Source organism: Oryx dammah, unplaced genomic scaffold (genome assembly GCF_014754425.2).
Source record: "Oryx dammah isolate SB20612 unplaced genomic scaffold, SCBI_Odam_1.1 HiC_scaffold_3, whole genome shotgun sequence".
Lineage (NCBI taxonomy): Eukaryota > Metazoa > Chordata > Mammalia > Artiodactyla > Bovidae > Oryx > Oryx dammah.
Window position 1 is genome coordinate 25,036,112 of NW_024070187.1, and position 24,147 is coordinate 25,060,258.

At 41.5% G+C, this 24,147-nt stretch overlaps 1 protein-coding gene across 1 annotated transcript in view; it reads left to right on the plus strand.

The window, feature by feature from the left end:
* Nucleotides 1-23,186, plus strand: part of LOC120862284 (alcohol dehydrogenase class-2 isozyme 2-like) — a 40,011-nt gene extending 16,825 nt beyond the window's left edge. Inside the window, exons 4-9 of the mRNA XM_040238383.1 lie at nt 3,778-3,965; nt 6,310-6,645; nt 11,877-12,137; nt 17,083-17,218; nt 17,705-17,843; nt 22,736-23,186. Coding sequence (XP_040094317.1) covers nt 3,778-3,965; nt 6,310-6,645; nt 11,877-12,137; nt 17,083-17,218; nt 17,705-17,843; nt 22,736-22,760 — 1,085 coding nt within the window. The 3' untranslated portion in view covers nt 22,761-23,186. The remainder of the gene's footprint in view (nt 1-3,777; nt 3,966-6,309; nt 6,646-11,876; nt 12,138-17,082; nt 17,219-17,704; nt 17,844-22,735) is intronic.
* Nucleotides 23,187-24,147: the final 961 nt, after the last annotated feature.

The window sequence follows — 24,147 nt, forward strand, 5'->3', positions numbered from 1 at the left end:
TGATTTAGGTCATACCTGAATGGTCTAGCGGTTTTCCCTACTTTCTTTAATTTCAGTCTGAATTTGACAGTAAGGAGTTCATGATCTGAGCCACAGTCAGCTCCCAGTCTTATTTTTGTTGACTGTCTAGAGCTTCTCCATCTTTGGCTGCAGAGAATATAATTAGTATGATTTCGGTGTTGATCATATGGTGATGTCCATGTGTAGAGTCTTCTCTTGTGTTGTTGGAAGAGGGTGTTTGCTATGACCAGTGCATTTTCTTGGCAAAACTCTATTAGTCTTTGCCCTGCTTCATTCTGCATTCCAAGGCCAAATTTGCCTGTTACTCCAGGTGTTTCTTGACTTCCTACTTTTGCATTCCAGTCCCCTATAATGAAAAGGACATCTTTTTTGGGTGTTAGTTCTAAAAGGTCTTGTAGGTCTTCATAGAACCGTTCAACTTCAGCTTCTTCAGCATTACTGGTTAGGGCATAGACTTGGATTACCATGATATTGAATGGTTTGCCTTGGACACAAACAGATCATTCTGTCGTTTTTGAGATTGCATCCAAGTACTGTATTTTGGACTCTTCTGTTGACCATGATGGCTACTCCATTTCTTCTGAGGGATTCCTGCCTGCAGTAGTAGATATAATGGTCATCTGAGTTAAATTCACTCATTCCAGTCCATTTTAGTTCAGTGATTTCTAGAATGTCGACGTTCACTCTTGCCATCTCCTGCTTGACCACTTCCAATTTGCCTTGATTCATGGACCTGACATTCCAAGTTCCTATGCAATATTGCTCTTTACAGCATCACACCTTGCTAAGTCACATCCAGAGCTGGGTATTGTTTTTGCTTTGGCTCCATCCCTTCATTCTTTCTGGAGTTATTTCTCCACTGATCTCCAGTAGCGTACTGGGCATCTACTGACCTGGGGAGTTCCTCTTTCAGTATCCTATCATTTTGCCTTTTCATACTGTTCATGGGGTTCTCAAGGCAAGAATACTGAGGTGATTTGCCATTCCCTTCTCCAGTGGACCACAATGACCAGAAAACAGAACTCTCAATTATAATTGAGAGTTGCCTTGGTGGCTCAGACGGTAAAGCGTCTGCCTGCAGTGCGGGAGACCTGGGTTCAATCCCTGGGTTGGGAAGATCCCCTGGAGAAGGAAATGGCAACCCACTCCAGGACTCTTGCCTGGAAAATCCATGGACGGAGGGGCCTCGTAGGCTGCAGCCCATGGGGTCACAAAGAGTCGGACACGACTGAGCAATTTCACTTTCACTTTCAATTATAATACTCTATGGGACCTTGATAAACATCTGCTGCCGCAATGGCAAGTGGTTAGAAATCCCTTATGTTCAGGCTTTCTTCACTCTCCACTCTCAACCCTCTCTCTGTGAATCCTGTTCTATTTCTCAAATACTCAGCCTACTCTGGGCCACATCCTCCGAATACAATGTCTCCCAATTCATGTTCAGACTTTTCTTCTTCTTCCTTTGACCCTTCTGACCACAAACTACCCCCTATCGCTCCCAATCCCCTTGCAGCCGCTCCAGATCCAGTTCCACAGCCTCCATCTTACATCCCTTCCTCCCTCCATCTTTCTGAAGGTGAAGTCACTCAGTCGTGTCCGACTCTTTGCACCCCGTGGACTGTGGTGGGCACCCTCTTTGCGACCCTGTGGTCTGTAGCCCACCAGGCTCCTCTGTCCATGGGATTTTCCAGGCAAGAATACTGGAGTGGGTTGCCATTTCCTTCTCCAGGGGGTCTTCCCAACCCAGGGATCGAACCCAGGTCTCCCACATTGGAGGGCAGATGCTTTAACCTCTGAGCCAAGAAGGAAGCCCAATCTTTCTGAAGGCAGCTCCCAACTCCCCTCCCCAGCCTTTGGCTGTAATAAGCTTTGAGATCTCAGCCCCACCCTCTACCCTGAGGGTCCTATGGCTTTACCCAGACCTCCCTAGATCCCCTCCCCATAGCCAGTCCTGAACAACTTCAAAACAGGAAACTTCACCGCAGGACCCCACTCCTTCCCCTGCTCCACTCCTCCCTTCAGGGGAAGTAGCTGGAGCAGAAGGTATTGTTAAGATTCATGTCCCATTCTCCCTCATGATCTGTCTCAGATTGAAAGCATCTTGGCTCCTTCTCCTTATACCTGGATATTATCTAAAAGAATTCAAGTGTCTTACCCAGTCTTATGACTTAACCTGGCATGATATTTACATCATACTTTCCTCCACTCTTCTCCCAGAAGAGAAAGAATGAGTATGCCAAGCCTCTCAGGTGCATGCTGATGAGATACACAGGACAGAAACTAAGCTTGTAGGGGCAACAGCTGTCCTCTGAGAAGATCCCAACTGGGATTATCAGGCAGGGAGACATGGACTAGCAGCCCATAATCACATGGTTGCTTGTCTCATTGTGGGCCTTCAAAAGGCAGGGCATAAAGCCATCAACTTTGATAAGCTCCAGGAAATAACTCAAGGGCTAGACGAAAACCCAGCAAATTTCTAGCCAGGTTAACAGAAGCACTACAAAAATATACAAAATTAGATCCCAGTGCAGCAGAGGGCTTCCCTGGTGGTTCAGATGGTAAAACCCAACATTGGGAACCACGCGGCAGAGTGGTTCTCCTGGGTTTCCTTATCCTACTGCTCTCCACCAGGTGCCCTTTCCCAATAAAATCTCTTGCTTTGTCAGCACATGTGTCTCCTTGGACAATTCATTTCCGAGTGTTAGACAAGAGCCCAGTTTTGGCTCTGGAAGAGGTCTGCCTTCCTGCAACAAATGGCAACTCTGGTGAGATTCTTCTTCACTGAGACTGACGTCCTGACCACTCAGGGTACTCAGGAGCCAGCTTGCCTGCCAATGGACCAGACCCAGCAGCTGCAACTGGGACCCTTTTGTCCCTGGTCTCCTCCTGACGCGGACAACTGGCCAGAGTGCCCTGACCAGTAAGGAACAAGAGACTTTATTGACCTCTCTCTCCTTCCCTCTCTCTTTCCTCTCCTTAACCCTTCCTATCCTTCCCTGTTTTTCTAGTCCCCTGGTCCTGGACACAGGAATCTGGTCAAAGGGCCCTCAGCCTGAGCTGAGGATTGGAGACTGATCACTTCCTCTTGGCAGAGAACTCGAATTCTGGTTCTGGTCTGGTCTGATTTCTGGTAGGGCTGATTTCCAGTCCTCCCTTCTCTGGAGGCCCAGGGAAAAGTCCCATAATTCTTGGGCATCTGTAGGTGGCAGGAGATGTCTGTAAGGCCACCCCTTTTGCCCCCCCTCTCCCGCCTCCTCTCCCTTCTTCTTTCAACCTGGATTCCTTTCCTCCCTTGAAATCTTTGATGTTAGTACTTGGATTTTTACATTTGAGGGCTTCCCTGGTGGTGCAGAGGTTAAAGCATCTGCCTGCAATGTGGGAGACCTGGGTTCAATCCCTGGGTCGGGAAGATCCCCTGGAGAAGGAAATGGCAACCCACTCCAGTATTCTTGCCTGGAGAATCCCATGGATGGAGGAGCTTGGTGGGCTACAGTCCACGGGTCGCAAAGAGTCGTACACGACTGAGCGACTTCACTTTCACTTTCAGCAGAGGGCACCATTGTCCTTAATATCCATTTTATCTCCCAGTCGTCCCTAGATACTCAAAAGGCAGAAGGCCCTCAAATCCCTCAATGAGACCTTTTGAATTTAGCCTTTAAGATTTTCAATAACCGGGAAGAATAGACAAAGCTAGAGAAGGCCCAAAGAGATCAGGCCAAATGCCACCTTTTAGCCCTTGCCCTACATGGCTCCAAGCCGCCATCAACCAACAAAGAAAGGAAGCCACCTGGACCCTGCTTCACATGCGGCAAAGAAGGCCACTGGACGTGCTCATGCCTAAAGCCAAGGCCCCCTCCAGGTCCATGTCCCAGCTGTGGCATAATGAGACATTAGAAGATCAACTGCCCAAATCCACCTCCAGGGATCCGGATATTCCCCTCCTGGTTCCAAGCAGAAGTCCTCCGACCCAGCTCTGCCCAGCTTCCACAGACTTGCCACTGAAGACTGAAGGTGCCCAGGGCCCCAGGCCCTGACTCTCATTACCTCTACGGAGCCCAGGGTAACTCTTACAGTGGCAGGACCGCTTACAAGCCTTCACCAACTGAACTATCCATGAGCTACTTCTAACTCACTCAGGTTATCAAAAACTTCGACCCCACACAAATCCCCTTGACCTGCATTCCAGCCTTTTATTATCTTATACCCACAATGTCTTATCTTACCCCCATGATGCCCCTGTCCTGCAGGAAGCAGTTACAGAAGATTGACCTTTGGCCCTTATCCTAAATCAAAAAGGCTGGAATGATAGGGCCCACATGGGGTCTCATTGATAAGATGGCTCATTATGTCAACCTTGAAAACGAAAAATAAAATCACAGTGATCTGTGAGACTGACCAAATTGCCCAAATGGCATCCTGTTATCTCACTGGCACTTATCTTCTCAAAGCTGCAAGACCACCAGATTCCAGACCTCTGGCTATGTGACCATCCCTTCAGAGAATTTTTCATTGGTGGGGTATAAGAAGGACTCCGTCAGAAATGGAGAACACTGGTTCTCCTTAAGAGCCAGTCACTCTCTCTTTTCCCTCTAATAAATTTCCTTTTTCTTGCCTGACTGCCCAGCTCACTGTTTTTCTCTGCACTCGCCTTACAGCTGTCTGAGCTTCTCTTACTTCAACTGTCTGAGTTTCTTTGAAACCAGCGTAGTCTGAGGTCATAATGAGACAGGGGTTGTTTGGACCTCTACTTGGGCAGTTTGAATCTCAGTTTGGGTTTTTACTGAGGCAACCCTTCTGGGTGGGAGGCGGGGCCTGACTTTCAGTTTGGAGCCCCGGGTACGGGGGCAAAGTAGGAGGACAGGAGGGAGCTGAAGGTTTCATACCCAAATCCATACCCTTAGGACATAAGTCTGGCATGTCTTGCAGAGAAAAAGGTCAACATATATGCTACTTCTACCCATTTCCCTTGTTTTCTACAGAACTGGTCTAATTGTAAAATAGTATTATAATTAAGAGACCCTCCAACTGGCCACCGTTTCCCTTCCTCCAGTGGATACTGTGGCCATGCAGTATCACATAGAAAGATCAGGCATACCGTCTTTAAGCTCTAAGGATCAAATCTATCCCAGTTTTTCAGGATACAGTTCAAAGGAGTGAGGCTGGAATTGTTAGCTCCCATCTGTAAGAGAGAAAAAAAGTGACCAGCGCCATCTTTCTACTGGAGGCGTCCCTCCCTGCTCTAGATGGGGATGTAGACAGACTTTCCACCGAAGCTTTCCTTCCCTGGTCTGACTTAGTCTGTCCCTTACTGACACAGGCACCATACTCATACCTCCCGGTTCTACCACCGAGGTGGGGTGGAGATGCATCAGGGGTATACCTGATGGCATCCCAGACTGATTTTCAGTTCCTTACCTGCCTGTTACCCTCTCACTTCTACAGAGGATGAGAGAGAAATGCAATGCGTCACAATAATTTATTCCAAGGCCACACAGATTGGAGCTAGATTTTGAACCTAGGCAGTCTGGATCCGGAGTCAAAAATCTTAATTGCCTTATTTTTTTACTTAGACTATAGAAACGAAATATTTATCTTTAATGCTAATTGAAACTAGTTATTTCAGAAGCTAAAATTTTACTACTTATATCTATGCATGCATGCATGCTCAGTGGCTACAGCCATGTTGGACTCTGCGACTCAATGGACCGTAGCCCTCCAGGCTCTTCTGCCCATACTGTGCCTCAATTTACTCATCTATAAAGAGGAGGCAATAATAATACCTACTTCACAGGGTTGTTGCAGATATTAAAAAAATGAATAGACTCTTTTGCAAACCTCTAATGAAATAACAGATTTTGACAATGACCATCAGTTCTTTCCAGCATCACAAAGAGATAAACTATCTCATAAGCTATGCCTCCAGGTGAAAATACACTACACTATTTTAGCAATATTCCTACAAAAACGTAACATTTGAATCAGATCAAGCATTTAAATCAAAAATACTAGTTTAGGGGAAATACAGTGATGGAGAAATATGTTAAACCAGATTACAGGAACATAATCAGAAAAATCTAGATTCAAGAAAATTCTGTAGAACAAATAACTATTTGTTCAACAAAAAAACTGCAGGGGAACAAACAAGAGGTAGGGTGAGAACCTATAAATCAAAAGAAATAAGAGACATACCAACCAAATGAAATCTGTAGAATTAAAAGACTCTTTTAGAGACACATACTGAAATATTTACAGATGAAACAGTGACGTCTGAGATTTACTTGAAAATAGTCCAAAGTGGGGAGGGTAGGTGCTTGCATCAGGGAGTACTTTTTTTTCAGGAAAGTAATCAGTTGTCCATCAACTTTCCCTTTTTTGTATCTTTTTTTCCCTAGGAATTTAAAAAACCCTTTGAGTGATCAAAAATTAATGGAAGATGGAACTAGCAGGTTTACCTGCAAAGGAAAAGCAATTTACCATTTCATGGGGACCAGTACCTTCAGTCAATACACTGTGGTCTCAGATGTCAACCTTGCCAAACTAGAAAACGATGCCAATTTAGAGAGAGTTTGTCTGCTTGGATGTGGATTTTCAACTGGCTATGGAGCTGTCATCAACAATGCCAAGGTAAAATGGTTAATCACCAGGCTGGGTAAGATAGATGTTACTGGGAGGCAGCATGATAAAGCAGCCAGATTTATCTTCAAAAACTGGCTCTGTCATTTATTACCTTGGTGACTCTAGGCAAGATATTTAACCTCTCCACTTCTCTCTCTCTACTGTATTATCTACTACAAATAGTTCTGGGGATAATTAAATCATATTACATATGCAAGGCACCTGGCCCAGAGGCTAGCATATAGCTGGCACCCAGTTCATGTTCATTTCCTTTCCTTTACTAGTATGTTAGATTATTGAGTATCCCTGATTTAAGTACAGTCTGCTTAAACATGTCCCCTAAATATGTCCCTTGTCCCGGGACAGCAGATCCAGTCAAGAGACAACAGAAACTACACCCATATAGCCACCTAGTTTCTCCCTGATGCAGCAGATTAGAAAGTGAAAGTGAAAGAAAGTGAAGTCGCTCAGTCATGTCCGACCTTTGCGACCCCGTGGACTGTAGCCAGGCTCCTCTGTCCATGGGATTCTCCATGCAAGAATACTGGAGTGGGTTGCCGTTTCCTCTCTCTCGAATGTAGTAATTCGTCTCACTTTGCTCCTTTGTGGCTTCAAGGCAGGGTCTCAGATGGCAGCCCTGATGGTGGCAAGATGCGTCCCTGAAATTCCATGTTAGAATTTAGAAGCTTTTACAAAGCTCTTCAACTGACAGACTAGAGAGATATCACTATCACTTGGATGCTTCAAACGACCTCCTTTTTTTCCTTTTCTTTCTTTTTTTTTTTTTAATTTGTACTGCCTGCCTGCAAGCAAAGGCTCCCCTTCCATCCACTCCCACTTCCTCCTCCCTCTGGTGCCACCTGAGAAGCTGGTCCCCAGGCCGCCCTCACTGTCCCCATGCAGCAACCTGGATAGGTGAACCCACCCCCTTGCCTCCAAGTGCACCCCCATGGGCAGATCTGAGCACACTATCCATCTTTCTTGTCCTGTCCTTAGTTACCCTTTCTCCCTCTCTCCATCCGTCCACTAGCGCTCACTCTCTGCCTATTTCAAGGGCCTCATTGTGAGCTTCAGGAGGCTGAGAGAAAGCACAGAGCTGCCAGAGTCAGGCACATGTAGGTTCAAACCCCACTCTACCACTTCTGCAGGATTTTGCATGCTCAGTTGCTAAGTTGTGTCCAGCTCTTTGCAACCCCATGGATTGTAGCCCACAAGGCTCCTCTGTCTGTGCGATTTCCCAGGCAAGAATACTGGTGACCTCTTTATTTGAATCTCCTTGACATCAATCTTTATCCCTTAACTCTAAACTGCAAAATGCAACCAGAGTGGTCTTTCTAAACAACAAAATCTGGAGATTTCATTCCCTTTTAATTATTCCCCTTTTCCTTCAATATGCTAGTCATTCTTTCTATTTCCTTTCATGGCTTGCTGTTCCTCTGGGCCTGACCCCCAGGCTCTGGGTTCTAAATGTGGCCTCTAGACTTTTCACATCTGGCTCCCACCAACACTGCCTGGAAAGCTCCCCCACTTCTTCTGTCTGACTCCATTTATTTGTCACTTCCCGTTGGAAACCTACTCCATCCTCCCAGGCGTGCATTGGGCATCCCTCACAGTTTCCCCTAAAGTATCTGTATTTATCCCTTTCTTCCTTTTTATCACACTATGGAGATATTTCCCACTTATTTCTCCTTATTAGATGATTTGCTCCATAAGGATAAGAATTCTCTCTTGTTCATTGTGATGGCTCCGGAGCCTAGCCTTGTGCCTGGCACATAGTATGAGCTTGGAAAGTTTTCAGCAAGTGAATGAATAGAGCCAGGTTCATATGTAATCATGGTGAGGCTTGGTCCTCAGCTTTGCAATCCAAACTATTCTTTTTTATAAGATTACATAGAGTTGTTCAGTGTCAAGAAAATGAAGTCAGCCTAACCAAAATAAAAGGCTGATCTAGTAGCCAAAATATCAAGATACAACTTTTTGTTGAGAATTGTATCAGTCAAGCAGTTAGGGATGCTATTCTTGGCTCTTGGTATATTATCTCTTTCTAAAAATTCATTCATTCATTTATTCATTAGCAAAAATTTAAGACTATATGGGAAGTCAAACTATAATCTGAAGGCTCCTACAGGAAGGGCATTGTTAGTTGAGAGGAGTTAAGAGCTGATGTGACCCTGGCAGTTAAGGCATATTTTCCTCTAGATAACACTGGAGACACAGGAAAGAATTACTGTTCTTTGCTATAATCACCAGCACCACCACCACCATGGCTACCTTTTCACCCTGCCCTTTTCTGGACTCCATGTTGACTATCACTTTCTACCACTGTAGTCTTTCTTCAGGGATATTAACCCTTGAGATTCAGCCATAATTTTCTTTTAAATCTAGTCAAAGCTTACCTAAATTCCCAGAATCTGTTCTTCCTGGTGCTGAAGAACAGCTAATCCACCTCATGAGATACTCAAAAAAGAGAAATAAATTTCATAGGAGCAAGTAAAAAGAAGTGAATTGTCAGTAATCTAGACAAAAGGCAAGAGCTTTAATAATTTTTAATTACCTCTGAGAAGAAAAGTGATGCAATAACTCTGATTATTTATTAAGGACCATTCCCCCAGCATCACCAGAACTTGTTCTTTTCAATCTGTTTGCATCCTTTATTGCCAAATTAATTACATTTCATAGAGATCTTTGAAAGCATAAAAATGTCCTAAGATTGTTGTCTGTAGATAGATAATCACACACTATTTAAAGCTCTATTTTTAAGTGGGGTTATACCTTATAACCTTCCCTTGTGGCTCAGATGGTAAAGAGTTCACCTGCAATTCAGGAGACTGAGCTTCAATCCCTGGGTTGGGAAGATCCCTGGGAGGAGGGCATGGCAGTCCACTCCAATATTTTTGCCTGGAGAATCCCATGGATAGAGAAGACTGGTGGGCGACAGTCGATGGGGTTGTATAGAGTCGGACATGACTAAGTGACTAACACAAACAAAAAAACAAACAATACTTTATAATGACACCCCCAACCCCGAACTGCAATTAAAGACACTTTTACACACAAGTGTCCAGTTGTATAACACAATGGGTACAGTGTATTCAGTTTATGCACTGTTGTAAGCTATGCACAACAACTGTGTACAACATTGCTTCAATGAGAAAAATGCATGTCTACTTCCAATTAGACTTACTGGTGAAATTTATAACAGCATCACCAGCAGAGAAATACATTTGGAGAAATACACTTGGAAATATAGTAAACTCATACCACAGTATCATAGTAAAGATTACATAGTATGTATGGAACAGTATTCTGAATATTTGCAATATATTATATTCTTTTTCCCTCAGTGGCAAAAGCCAGTGTATGCATGTCTGCTGCTGCTGCTGCTGCTAAGTCACTTCAGTCGTGTCTGACTCTGTGTGACCCCATAGATGGCAGCCCACCAGGCTCCCCTGTCCCTGGGAATCTCAAGGCAAGAACACTGGAGTGGGTTGCCATTTCCTTCTCCAATGCATGAAAGCAAAAAGTGAAAATGTAGTCCCTCAGTCATGTCCAACTCTTTGCAACCCCATGGACTGCAGCCTACCAGGCTCCTCCGTCCATGGGATTTTTCAGGCAAGAGTACTGCAGTGGGGTGCCATTGCCTCCTCCAGAGTATGACACATAAACTAAAGTAAAATAGTCTCTCTTTCCTTAATGGTTTTGTTTTCAAATTAGAATATATCAAGGACTTTTCCTGGACACATTTTCTCTTTCTCTTGGGTTTATGCTTTTAATTCTAACAGTTTCTTATCACCACTGGAAAATATTAATTGATCATATCTCTGTATAGTATTTTTCCCACTATACCACTCTACAAAATAGCATATTCCAGTTACAGCAGCTTTCCTTGCCATCTCACATATTATGTTTCTGTTGAATTCAATGTAACAAACATTTACTAAAGACAAAACATACAGAAGACTCCTTGATATCAGTATGAAAGATTATATGCCCTCAAAGACTTTAGTCCATGTGCACACACACAAAATCATTCAAAACTAATTTTAAATTATATGATACAGAAAAAGCAAAAAGATGGGTACTAATTTCTAATTGTAGAATCAAGAAACATTTCAAGGGTAGAGTGTGATTTAAGTTAGGTCTAGACATACAGGTTATATTTTAACTAAAGGAAATAAGGTGAAAAGCACATCAAGCTGAGGGAACAGCACGAACTAAGACATGGGGAAAGAAAACCGCAACATTTGGCTGTAGTTGTAGTACTGGGATTATTATGGAGATGTTGAAAGGTATCGGACCAAGATAATAAAAATCCTTCAATACCATGCAAAGACATACCTTCTTTGTTCCATTTGAATGAACTGATGATTTGGGATGATCATGTTAATTCACATTTAGAGGCATATTATTGGTCATTCAAAATGAATCACAACATTAATCCCAAAAAACCAAAAAAGACCTATCAGAAATACAGATGTCAAATTACTTCTGACTTTTTTTGATCTATATCTTATTTAAATTTAATTTTTTATTTTATAATGCAATATAGTTGATTTACAATGTTGTGTTAGTTTCAGGTGTACAGCGAAATGATTCAGTTATACATATACATATATCCATATGTAAATAGTGCTGCAATGAACATTGGGGCTTGTGATCTATTTAAAGTGAAGTTGCTCAGTCATGTCCAACTCTTTGCAACCCCATGGGCTGTAGCCTACCAGGCTCCTCCGTCCATGGGATTTTCCAGGCAAGAATACTGGAATAGGTTGCCGTTTCCTTCTCCAGGAGATATTCCCAACCCAGGGATTGAACTCAGGTCTCCTTCATTGTAGGCAGACGCTTTACCGTCTGAGCCACCAGGGAAGATCTATTTTAAAAAGAGACCAATAAGCCCTTTAAAATGTGTGGGCTTCAGTTTTTGTTCTCATAACACTAAAGGGAAAAGGAAGACAAGAGAAACGATTTTCACTTGGGTTTGTAGAATTATGAGCTGATAATTCTAATTCTAATAGCCTTCAAATGTTTCTTCAAATTTAGCCAGTGATTCATACATTTTCACATTGGCAAATTTCCCCCATTCAGCTATATCATTTAGCTTCACAACAGACAGGCTTCAGTGTATCTGTCCCTGCCCCCACTTAACTCTGTCCCCTGTTTTGCTCCCACTTCACTCTGTCCCTTTTTCAAAAATGGGACCAGCTGCTTGAAAAGTTAATTTATAATGTTCTTGCCTGCAGGTCACACCTGGTTCTACCTGTGCCATCTTTGGCCTAGGAGGTGTCGGTCTCTCTGCTGTGATGGGTTGTAAAGCATCAGGAGCTTCCCGAATCATAGCTATTGACATCAATAGTGAGAAGCTTACAAAGGCCAAAGCCCTTGGAGCCACTGACTGCCTCAATCCTAAAGACCTAGACAAACCCATTCAAGAGGTCATCGTTGAAATGACCAGTGGAGGTGTGGACTTTGCCTTTGAGTGTGTAGGAGGAGCTAAAATCATGGTATGTATTTTTTATTATAGGATATAATTAAATATTGCTTATTGACATAATTAACATCGAAAATATATTAATATGTTTATATTCAATATTAATATTTATGTATATATGTTAACTTTATATAAGCAATACTTATTAATATATTAGATGCTATTATGTTACATAACATATAATTAATTTTTATTTGTTATATTGCTAATTACTACTTAATGTGTTATTAACATTTGTTTATTCTTTCACATGAAATTCAGCAAAAACATTAAGAGAAAACTTAGAAATTAAAACTTTAGAAAAGAATTATGCCTATGAGAAGTAAGGGAAAAAGAAAAGGCAGTCCTAGAAGAGGGAATAGAGAGGGTGACTGGTGTCCCTCCTAACAGCCAAAGGTATCCACTCTCACATTAAAGTACAGCCAGGAGAGGTTAGCAACCTGCAAACAAGCCAATTCTGTCCATCAGATCTAAATAAACCGGCTGCAGAATCTTGCCTGGAGAATCCAAGGGACAGGGGAGCCTGGTGGGCTGCAGTCCACGGGGTCGCACAGAGTCGGACACGACTGAAGCGACTTAGCAACAGCAGCAGAATTAGGTCCAAATTATGTGTAAATTTTTCAATTAAAAAATCAACAAGCTGCAAAATTAAATCTAAATCCTTTTTTCCTAAACACTACAATTTTGATTCATTCAGATTTCTTCTCCTCTCAGGACAGGAAAGGAGGGCCCTTCTAAGTGCAGGGTCCTGAGAAACTGCATGATTGCAAATCCACACCTCTACTCCTGTCTGTTCTGCTCCAAAAGATGGGATAAAGAGCCAACAGGCAATGATACAGGGATTAGTTAGCCTCCAGAGTGTGCAGCCTTAGTCTCCAGCAAATACTCCCCTAATGCATATTTGTTCAAAGACACCATTAGGAAGAGTTTTGCTTTTTTTTTTTAACAAGATGACTAGAGAAATCATCAACTAAATTTTCTGCATATGGAGTCTTATTTCATTAGTGAGAACTCTGAACATTAATAGTTATGACACTATTCCTTTTTATTTGCACCTTCACTCAGCCTGGCTCCTAAAACTCTCCTCTAAGGAGAGGCTTTCCAGGTGGCACTAGTGGTAAAGAACCTACCTACCAATGCAGGAGACACAAGAGTCGAGGGTTTAATCCCCGGAGAAGGAAATGGCAACCCACTCCAGTATTCTTGCCTGGGAAATCCCGTGGACAGAGGAGCCTGGTGGGCTATAGTCAAAAGGGTTGCAAAGTGTGTGTGTATCTTAGTCACTCAGTCGTGTTTGACTCTTTGTGACCCCATGGACTGTAGCCCACCAGGCTCCTCTGTCCATGGAATTTCCCAGGCAAGAATACTGGAGTGGGTCAGCTTTCCCTTCTCCAGGGGATCTTCCCAACCCAGGGATTGATCCTGGGTCTCCACACTGCAGGCAGATTCTTTACCATCTGAATACCAGGGGTCTCAAAGAGGCAGACACAACTGAGCACTGGGAGGCGATAAAGAATGCAATTCTGTACTTCAGTCTCCCAGGAGCAGGCTTTGCTGATTCTTCTCCTCAGTTCTCACCTGACATGTCTTCCCCAGGAGAGAATGGAAATTGGGAAGAGCTGCTGAGAGCAATAGGCTGCCCTTCCTGGGTCTTGCCTCTCAGAATGGTTTCACTGCAAATGGTGTGACTGCTTAAGAAAAGATCTGGCCGATACTAAGCGTATGCACATATGTGCTCAGTTGCTCAGTCCTGTCTGACTCTTTGTGACCCCACAGACTATAGCCCACCATGCTCCTCTGTCCATGGGATTATCTAGGCAAGAATATTGGAGAGGGTTGCAATTTTCTCATCTAGAAGATCTTCCTGACCCCTGTATTCTGCATTGGCAGACAGATTCTTTACCACTGCACCACCTGGGAAGAACTCAATAAATGCTATTTGAAATTCATGCAGGGAGGGCTCCTTGTCCTGCACTGCTCCTCTGCATCCAAAGCTTCAGGCTCTACTTTTTAAATTGTCCTTGGAACCTGAGGACTGCAATGTGCCACATCCATTCCTCCACTTCCCACAGCTCACATGTTTCACAAACACTGAAATTCAGCCCATTTAACCTTATTTTTCTAGTACAGAGATTCTCAATACTGGCTATACTTTAGAAGTATCTGGGGAGTTGTTTTTCAGTGTCAACGAATAGACCCATACTTGGATATTCTTATGCACTGGGGACCAAGGTACTAATATTTTTTACAAGTTTCTCAAGCTGAGAACCACTGACCTAAATCTTTCAGGTTCCATTATTATCTTATTTATTATACCAAGAAATGTATTTTAAATTATGGATCAGAATCACACTAGAGAATCCAAATTAAAAAAGATAGGTTTATTTAACCACAAAAAATGAGCTGCCTACCCTTCCATCAAGGGAAAGGAAAGCTAAATTTCTAGGTTGTAGAAGACATTCCAGTAATGGGTATGAACTTCATTCTGATGATTTCTAATGCTATAAAGCAGCCTAAGAAACCCAACAAAACAATTAGAAATTTACAGTAATGGAAATTTTATATGATTTTGACAATTAAAAATAATTCTCATCAAAAGTTATCAGAGGCTACTAAATAAAACCCTGTATTTGCATATAATACCCATTTAACTAAGTCATATTTATGCAGGTCAATTCCCTGCTTGGAGAAAAGCTCAGAAATGGAGAAAAGGGCAATAGGAAAGACATTAAATTTTAAAATAAAGGGGAGGGTTCCTTGGCAGTCCAGTGGTTAAGACTCCACACTGTCACTGCAGAGGGCACAGGTTCAATCCCTGGCCAGTGAACTAAGATCCCTAAGCCACATGGCACAGCCAAACCCAAAATGGGAATAATCTAAGCAGCTCCCTTAAGGTAACAAGCAGTACCTGTGTTGTTTTCCTCTCTTTGTGGGTTCTTCTGTACAATATGCATTAAACAAAAATGCTTCTGCCATACAAGAAGTGTAGAAAGTAAAATAGTTGCTATTTAGAAATGTTTGAAATTTTAAAAAATATAAATAAACACATATTCAAATAAAGATTTCAAAACACATTCTAAAAGTTCTAGGTCATTTTCTATCCCTAGTAAGACAGACAGAGACAGCGAGAGAAGAGGGTGAGAGTATACTGTACTTCAGACTGCTTCTTTCATATAGTGATCAGTGATGAAAAGGAACAGTATTTCTAGTGGAACTTCTGTAGAAGTAAAAGTCACCTTGACAAGTGAGAATCAAGTTGACTACGTACTATGGCAAAGGAGAAGAAAATGGCACCCCACTCCAGTACTCTTGCCTGGAAAATCCCATGGACGGAGGAGCCTGGTAGGCTACAATCCATGGGGTCACAAAGAGTCGGACACGACTGAGCGACTTCACTTTACTCACTTCACTCACTTCATACTTTATCACTGGAGAAGGAAATGGCAACCCACTCCAGTATTCTTGCCTGGAGACTCCCACAGACGGAGGAGCCTGGCGGGCCATGGTCCATGGGGTCGCAGAGAGTCAGACATGACTGAAGTGACTGAGTATGCATGGCAAAGGATATGGGGTTCAGTTCAGTTCAGTCGCTCAGTCGTGTCCAAGTCTTTGCGACCCCATGAATCACAGCACGCCAGGCCTCCCTGTCCATCACCAACTCCCAGAGTTCACTCAGATTCACGTCCATCGAGTCAGTGATGCCATCCAGCCATCTCATCCTCTGTCATCCCCTTCCCCTCCTGCCCTCAATCCTTCCCAGCATCAGAGTCTTCCAATGAGTCAACTCTTTGCATGTGGTGGCCAAAGTACTGGAGTTTCACCTTTAGCATCATTCCTTCCAAAGAAATCCAGGGCTGATCTCCTTGAGAATGGACTGGTTGGAGCTCCCTGCAGTCCAATGGACTCTCAGGAGTCTTCTCCAACACCACACTTCAAAAGCATCTTATACTTTTCTTCTATAATACTAGTCTCAAAAGATTTTTAAATGTTCGACTATACCACAGGGCTTCTATGTGGAATGGCCATCCATAAGTTTATATTTTTCTTAAACTTATTTATGTTTTCAATCTTGGCATTTCACATTAACTCCAAACCTGCAGTGGCTTAAGACAACAATATTTTTTCTTCTATCATGCAAAGATCAGTGCAAATCCTCTGGGTCCCTGTTTTCCATATGGTGACTAAGCAATGAAGGAAGTTCTAATTTACGGCTTTACAGTCTCAACACGAGGTTCTCTTGGTTGTTAGAGCTAAAGGGATAGCTGGCAGGATGCCCACTGGCTTTTTCATTTTGGCCAGGAAATGGCACACATCACTCTGGCCAGTAGCCCAGCACTAGTCATATGACTCTATGTAACCACAGGAGAGCTAAAAACTATAGGGAAGCAGATGAAATGTTTGATGAGCAGCAGCCACTGTCATTTTCTGTTTAACTGTTTTGTCTTCTGTTTTCAATAGCATTTCTTTTAATTTATCCTACATTGAGATCTATTAAGTTACAGTATATGCCTCATATTTACTTATTCACTCTCTCTTCATGCCTTAATTTGGATCCTAAGCCTCTGGAATTGCAAATATCTTTGCATGTTCCATTGTAGATGGTCAAAAACTTGTTGATTTGAGTTTACAAGATCATCTATAGATCTTTCCTTAACTTCGTGTATGTGTATTTTTCTTGACATACAATGAAATACACTATAGGTTCAGCATTACTGCGGTATTAAACAGAGTAAAATATGTTTTGTTTTGTTTAAATATCATTTTTGATGATGTTCAGAATTTTATTGGATGTGCTATCTGAAACAGAACATAAGTGCAAGTCTCAATCTATATTATGACCATAAGGTCATAATGCAGAGTTGTGTAAATTTTCCCTGAAGCATTGAACACACCCACATTGCAGTTCATGTTCTACTTTTCTACCTACTCAGCTAATCTTTTTTTGTTTGACCTTCCAGAGAGCAGCCCTGGACAGTGTAACAGTAGGCTGGGGAGTATGCACTATCATTGGAGTAAACCTTAATGACAATGGATTGAATGTTTCTGCAATGGAGCTATTAATGGGCCGTACTCTAACTGGAACAAGCTTTGGTGGTCAGTTTTTGTTTTCTTTTTTCTTCATAGTAGTACTCAAATTATCATAATGAAGGTTACTGAAAGGAAAGAAAAAATATTTTTTAAAAATATTGAGTGCCTAGAACATATCTGAAGACTACATGAAAGCTATTTATTCTATTGGTTACTTGAAAGTAAACAGAATTTTTATAGAAGGATAACTGTAATTTGCAAATTGAAATTCAATTTATATTAAAATACACCAACATAGGGGAACAAAAGGTAGACTTGGATCAAACAGATAATTTCTTACCTAGAAATAGAAAATAATCTTGAATTTTTCTCTTGAAGAAAAAATTTAATAGATTAAAACACACACACAAAAAAATTAAAGATGGCAGGAGGATAATCTATTTGAAACAACCTATATCTGACCTAAAAATTTCGTTCATTTGACAAACACTGGTTAAACTATCCCTTCATGTCAAGACCCATGTGTTTATTTGACATTTTGGGCAATTACAGGTTGGAAAAGTGTCACTTCTGTTCCAAAGCTGGCTGCTGACTACAAGAATAAGAAATTGGATTTGGATGCATTGGTCTCCCATACCCTACCTTTTGACAAAGTCAATGAGGCATTTGACCTAATGTACCAAGGAAAAAGGTAAATTACCAGATGAGTGAGCAGTCTGAAAAATCTTTACAATGATTCTATTTTCATTTGATGTTGAAAACTAACCAGTTTTTCTTTTCTGACACTTCCACATTATCAGAAGTACTCAAAACCCTTAAAGGATTAAATAGTGGCCATTTGGAAAAAAGAAAAGCTTCCTACTCTATCTCCATAATATACATGGAGTACATTAAGTCATGTCTGATTCTTTGCGACTCCATGGACTGCACCACACTAGACTTCCCTTATCTTTCACTATCTCCCAGACAGTCTTTCACTGTCTCTCACTATCTTCTCTCTCTTTCACTAATTCACTCTCTCTTTGCTCAAAGTTATGTCTGCTGAACAGGGACGCCATCTAACAACCTCATCCTCTGTCGCCCACTTCCTGCCCTCAATCTTTCCCAGCATCAAGGTCTTTTCCAATGAGTCAGCTCTTCGTGGCCAAAGTATTGGAGCTTCAGCTTCAGCATCAGTCCTTCTAATGAATATTCAGAGTTGATTTCCATACCCTGTTCCAAAATAGAGTGATAGTATAAACTGACACACATTTTCCCCTTCGTAAACAATTTTTAACTCAGTTGGGGCTACTCTGGAGAGAGAGTGATTTCTAGATTATAATGTCAGGTTCCTTTGGTACATTATTGCCCTGGATCTAGAATCACTGTGGTCTGCAATCGACATAGAAGGGCCACTCCAGGCCCTTCATTATCAGATTCAAATGAAAACCATGAAAATGTGAGCACGGGGGGGGGGGCAGATGTCCAATACTTCAAGGATGTCCCAACTTTCTCATTTTCTAGGTTTGTCATGGGTATCCTGTAAGTAATTCAGTCTACAATTTCAGCTATATTGTGCTCTCCTGGCATAGACCCTAAGAACTGATTTATAAAATTGTCCCAATTATGGGATCCCTAGTAACTGGGGAGCAAGACTAGGATCAATGATTTTGGTTAAAATAACCACAGCATTGGTCAACGGGAGCACAGGACAAAACACCAGGGACAGTATTGAATAGAGAAAATGCAAAAAGGCAACAAAAAGAAAATATATCACAAAAGAGGCAGGGGAAAACCATACAGTTAAATGACAGGAATCTGAAGCGGAGAATAAAGGTTGCAAAAGAAGAAAATAGGTCCACAGTGTGAAGACTCAGGATATTTCCTGGGGAAGAAACCTGTACTATATGAACTTCCTAATTTGCAAATGTGTTCACTGCAACATATCAAAAGGAATGTCAATAAAAAGAAAGGAAATCATCCCTGCTGAGTGAGGTGAAGATAATTTTCTTTGCAGTTTGAGAGCAGACTCCCTGTGCTTTCAGATAGCTTAACAGAAAAGGAATGTGTGAAGAAGAAACTGGATCTCTTGCATCAATTTCTGCAAACAGAAATACAGAAGCAGTTATGTGACTATGTAAATTATATAAAGAAGAATTATCAGTGGAGGGCTACTTGGGTAAAATCAAAACCTTTTTATATAAACATCTGTCCTTGGAGAACAGAGCTCAGGCTTTCAGTTGCAAAATGAATGGATGTCTAGAAAACAAGTGGTAAAGACTGCAGAATTAGAACAGCAGAGGAAAACGAGTCCCCCAAACTTGTTTCTAAACTTTGTATACTGAGAAAAAGCAAGTCTGATGAGAAACAAACTTTAGGGCCCACCCAGGATTATAAGGCAAACTAACAGGCAGACCACCATCACATCTCATTTCACAAGGAGACCTGAGGAAGAAATTGAAAGACCAAAATTGGACAGTTTTGTCAATGAAGAAGAAAAAAACCAAGAGGGAAAAAGACATAAAGTCACATCCAGAGAACCAGTTGCTAGACCACTCGCTGCAGAAGAACCAGAAAGAGTAAAACCCATAAACACACTTGGAAATGGAAGAACAAAGAGATGAAGAGATTTAGAAGTCAAGCAAAGAACCAATACCTAAACAGAAATCTAAGGAGGAACCACACAGAACCAGAAGTTCAGACTGAAATGGATAAAGGAGATGAGAAAGATGGGAAGAAACACAAAAGACAACCCAAAGACTCTAGCTGCCAGAGACATGAAGGAAAATAACCTGCAAAAGTAAAATCACAAGTTTCTCATTACAAAGATAAGGATGAAAAATTCTGGAAACTGGAAGTCCAAGATTAAAGTGCCAGCAGAGAGGAGAAGAGATGCAAAACTACATCCAAAGACCCAACTGAGAAAAAGAAAAAACAGCTCAAACTAAAACAGTGGTGTCCTCCAAGACCCACCCTCTGAAGTGCATTCAATGCAGACAGTACCTAGATGATATCACATCAGACCTCCTGGAGCTGTTCCTAGTAGGCAAATGTGAGGACATGTAGCTTTTCACACATTTACAGCAAAGTAAAGGTCTAGAAAGTTCTGTCAGAAAACTAGGCCTTAGAGGGGGGCATGGATTCTGATGCCCTGATGGCAGAGGATGATAGGGAGACCTATATGTACAAGCAGTGGTATGATCAAGACTATGAGAGATTTGAGTTCCCTCCAAAAACTCAGCTGATGGAGGAAAAGTAAAAAGTCTACACAAGATGTGCTTATCTGACTGAAATGAGGCAACAAGAAATTCCCAAGATCACAGAGCAGCTTGAGCACGTGGATGGCCGAGTTCCCTACAGTTCAGTTACCAAGCATGTGATTCAATATCAAGTGGATAAAAGTGTATATACCTCTACCCTGAGGCCTTCACGTTGGACATGCAGCTGTCCAGTCCTGTAAAAACACTCACAGAAGGAGCCTATGGATGAAGATCTGAATCCAGAATACTACAAGAAATACATCAAACTACGTCAAAGGCAGAGACCTGGACACCCCTGAGCTATACTGAATTGGCCGCATAAGACATCTTCTGTATCAAGAGTAATGGCAAGCCCGGGGAGAGAGACATCAAGGTCAGACAAGTTCTTCAGGTGGGCAAAGGCCTCTGCTCTTCCAGGAGGCAGTAGATTCTGCCAGAAAATCATGCCTACAATGGGGCTGTAACGTTGCACACATGGTGATGTTTTAAGAGTTAGGCAGAGGTAGTTCTTTTCCCAAATGTCTCTAATTATCTGTGGGCACTGACAACCATAACTCTCTGTCATAGCCCTTGCTTTTAGACCTCTATTTTAAAGTTGCAGAGCTCTTTCTGCAAAAGAAATCCATGAGCAGAAGTCCAGTGAATGACAAAAGCACAGAGGTGGAACGTGTGGGCTCTGTCTGAGCCACCCCCCCACCCCCCCAGGGATCCTTGAGTTTGGTTTATGACTATCTGCATTCTGTTCCTTCTCATGAGTCCCATCCCACTCGCTGCTCTTTCTGGGCTCTCCTTCCTTCCTTTTTACAAGGTCTCTCCCTGTCCACACTTTTCCTAATATCTTGACTTCACTCAGTCTTTCTCTGAGATCCTAACAGTGGTTAGGAGCTAACCTGAAACTAATCCATACAGATATAAAGTTGCTTTACTTCCTAGCTATTGCAAAGTGAAGATTTTCTAGAGAATAAAAAAAAAAAAGGAAAAATAAGCATTCTTTAATCTACACAAAGTAATTTAGTGTGTAAGCCCCACAATATCTTGTACAATCTCAATAACCCTGTAAGTAGTATTCATCACATTAGGAGTTGGATTAGGATTTAGGACCTTACTGGGCTTCTCTAGTGACTCAGATGGTAAAGAATCTGCCTGCAATGTGGGAGACATGGGTTTGATCCCTGGGTTGGGAAGATCCCCTGGAGAAGAGAACAGTTATTCACTCCAGTATTGTGGCCTGGAGAATTCCATGGACAGAGGAGCCTTGCAGGCTACAGTCCATGGGGTTGCAAAGAGTCGGACATGACTGAGCAACTTTCACTTCCACTTTAGAGCCTTACTGGCATTCATAGCTCCTCCAGCACTCTTTTTCTCAGTCATGGCATATATCCACAAGGACTACTAAGTAGCAGCCAAATGGAAAATGTTGCACTACTTTACCAATACCTGGGCAAGACTCCCACACTATACCATGTAGGCCTGGTAATCAGTGGAGAATGGAGGCTGAGGGGTAGACCACCTGAATGAGGTCTCTGGCTTCCCCCGGCTCACCAAGAAAACCAGTTGACTGCCCACACAGCTAGAAAGGTGGCAAAACAGAAGGCAGAGGATGGGCCTCCCCAGGGATGCTGATACATCCAGGTATGCTGATACCATACAGGAACAGGAAGTACAATTGAGGTTAGACCCTCCTGCCATACTAACTGCATGGTAGCAAGGTAGTGGAGGGAACACAGCACCCAGTTGGCCTCTTAAGGTGCAGTGACCCTGATTTATGGTGCGGAAAGGCCACAGAAGTTCTCCTTCCTTCCATCGGAAGGTGTAGCTCCAGGTCCTGGGTGAAAACAGTATGTATGCTGGCAACCTGCTGATGCCAGGGATTTCACATCTCCAACAGTAAGGTCCAGGAGAAGATTGCATATATTGAAGGAGTAGAAATCTTTGAATTCTCTGAAAGCAGCATTCCAACACATCAACCACTAATTTTTTTTGATGCCCAGTTTCCTCTAAGCTACAGGAGAGCCAAGAACAGTTACCCCAAGACAAAAATCACACTACAGTCTCCACTGTAGTGGAGTGCTCTACTTCTCTATAACACCAGTGGCCAACAAGAACTTTGCCCAGAGTCAAGTGAGGGTCTCCAATTTTTCCCCAGGTTACTAACACCATATGAAATATTAGTAATGTCATGAATGGAAGTAGGTGACAAGATAAAATAAATTAGGCTTAGTGAAGTAGGTATCTATACAGAAATATTAAACCCAATCTTGAAATAAAAAAAAAAATTATTTGTGGATTTTGGTGAAATTTACCATGAAAATTATACTGATTGTTGTTTTATTATTATTAACAGCATTCGGACAGTCCTGCTCTTTTGACAACACCAGGAACAATTTGGAATACTAGCTGACTAAATCTGAACCTGTCTGGTTAATCCATTACCTGATATGATGAATAATGATAGCCATGAGTTTAAACAGATATTTACAGTTAACACCCAATATTAAATAACTTTAAAGATTATAGCATTTGTATCTATAAAATACATCAATATTTCCTATGTTGAATAATCTTGATAGTTGATATGTTTATGAAGAGAGTCATATGATGTTTGGACATTGTTTAAAACTAGTTCTGAGAGCTGGAAGTGGGGAATAAAGGGGTCATAAATTAAACTAGATTGTCTATATGTTTATAATTTTTTAGGTGGGGTGATAGATATATGGGGTTTCATTATACTGCTCTCTCTACTGTTGCATATGTTTTAATTTTTCCATAATAAAAATCTTTTTACCAGAAAAAAATCATTATTGATATGTAGACTGTAATAAGATACATATATCTTTAAAACACACATCATATATGTAACACAATTTACAATAAGTAACAAGCTACTCTTCCTTAGTTAGCTGCTAAATAGTTTTAATACCTGTTAATTTCTCTTAGCTCCACTTCACCACTGTGAACTATAATCACAAGTAGTGTGATATCAGAAACTATATAAATGAGTGTATATATATACCTTTAAGAAAATATATTTATACTCTCTAATTTCTGTTTTTATTAAATAAGTCCCCTTTTTTATTTCAGAATGATCACAATGTACAATGTGAACATCTATTTACTAAATTTGTACTAAATAATCTATTAATAATTCATATTAATCTATTTTCTATATTCAACTAGAAATGACAAAGAACAATGTACTTATTATAAATGTAGATAAAGCTATTAATAGTTGCAGGACATAATAGACAATAAGATTTATATGAAAAGCAAAATGAGAGTTTTCAAACTATTATACTAACAGATTTTACAATGGACAGTTTAAGATAGATAATAATTCAGATCAGAATAACAAAGACTATTTCTCAGTTTAGCATAATTTCTGAAATCTACCAGTTTGGGGTTTTGTTTGTTTGTTTTTAATGTTTACAACACACTGAACTCTGAGAGAAGATAAACTTCTCTGAAGTTTTGGCGGAGGAAGGTAGTAATATCTCAAAGTAGAAACTTATATTTCTGCTTATTTAAATTCTCTTTCATTAGAAATAGCAGCCAGTTGATCCATCGGTCAAGGCTCCCTTTGTTGGCATTGTGGGGGATAGCACGCACCCCATGTGTGGCTGCCCTTTCTCATGCTATTTCCTATGTTAGTTCTCCTCTTTCTCCTCATGCCCTGCCCTCCTCTCTTTGGCTTCCTCAGTCCTTCCTAGGTCTAGCTTGAGACCCACCTCCTCTCAGATCTTGGCAGCCACAAAGCTG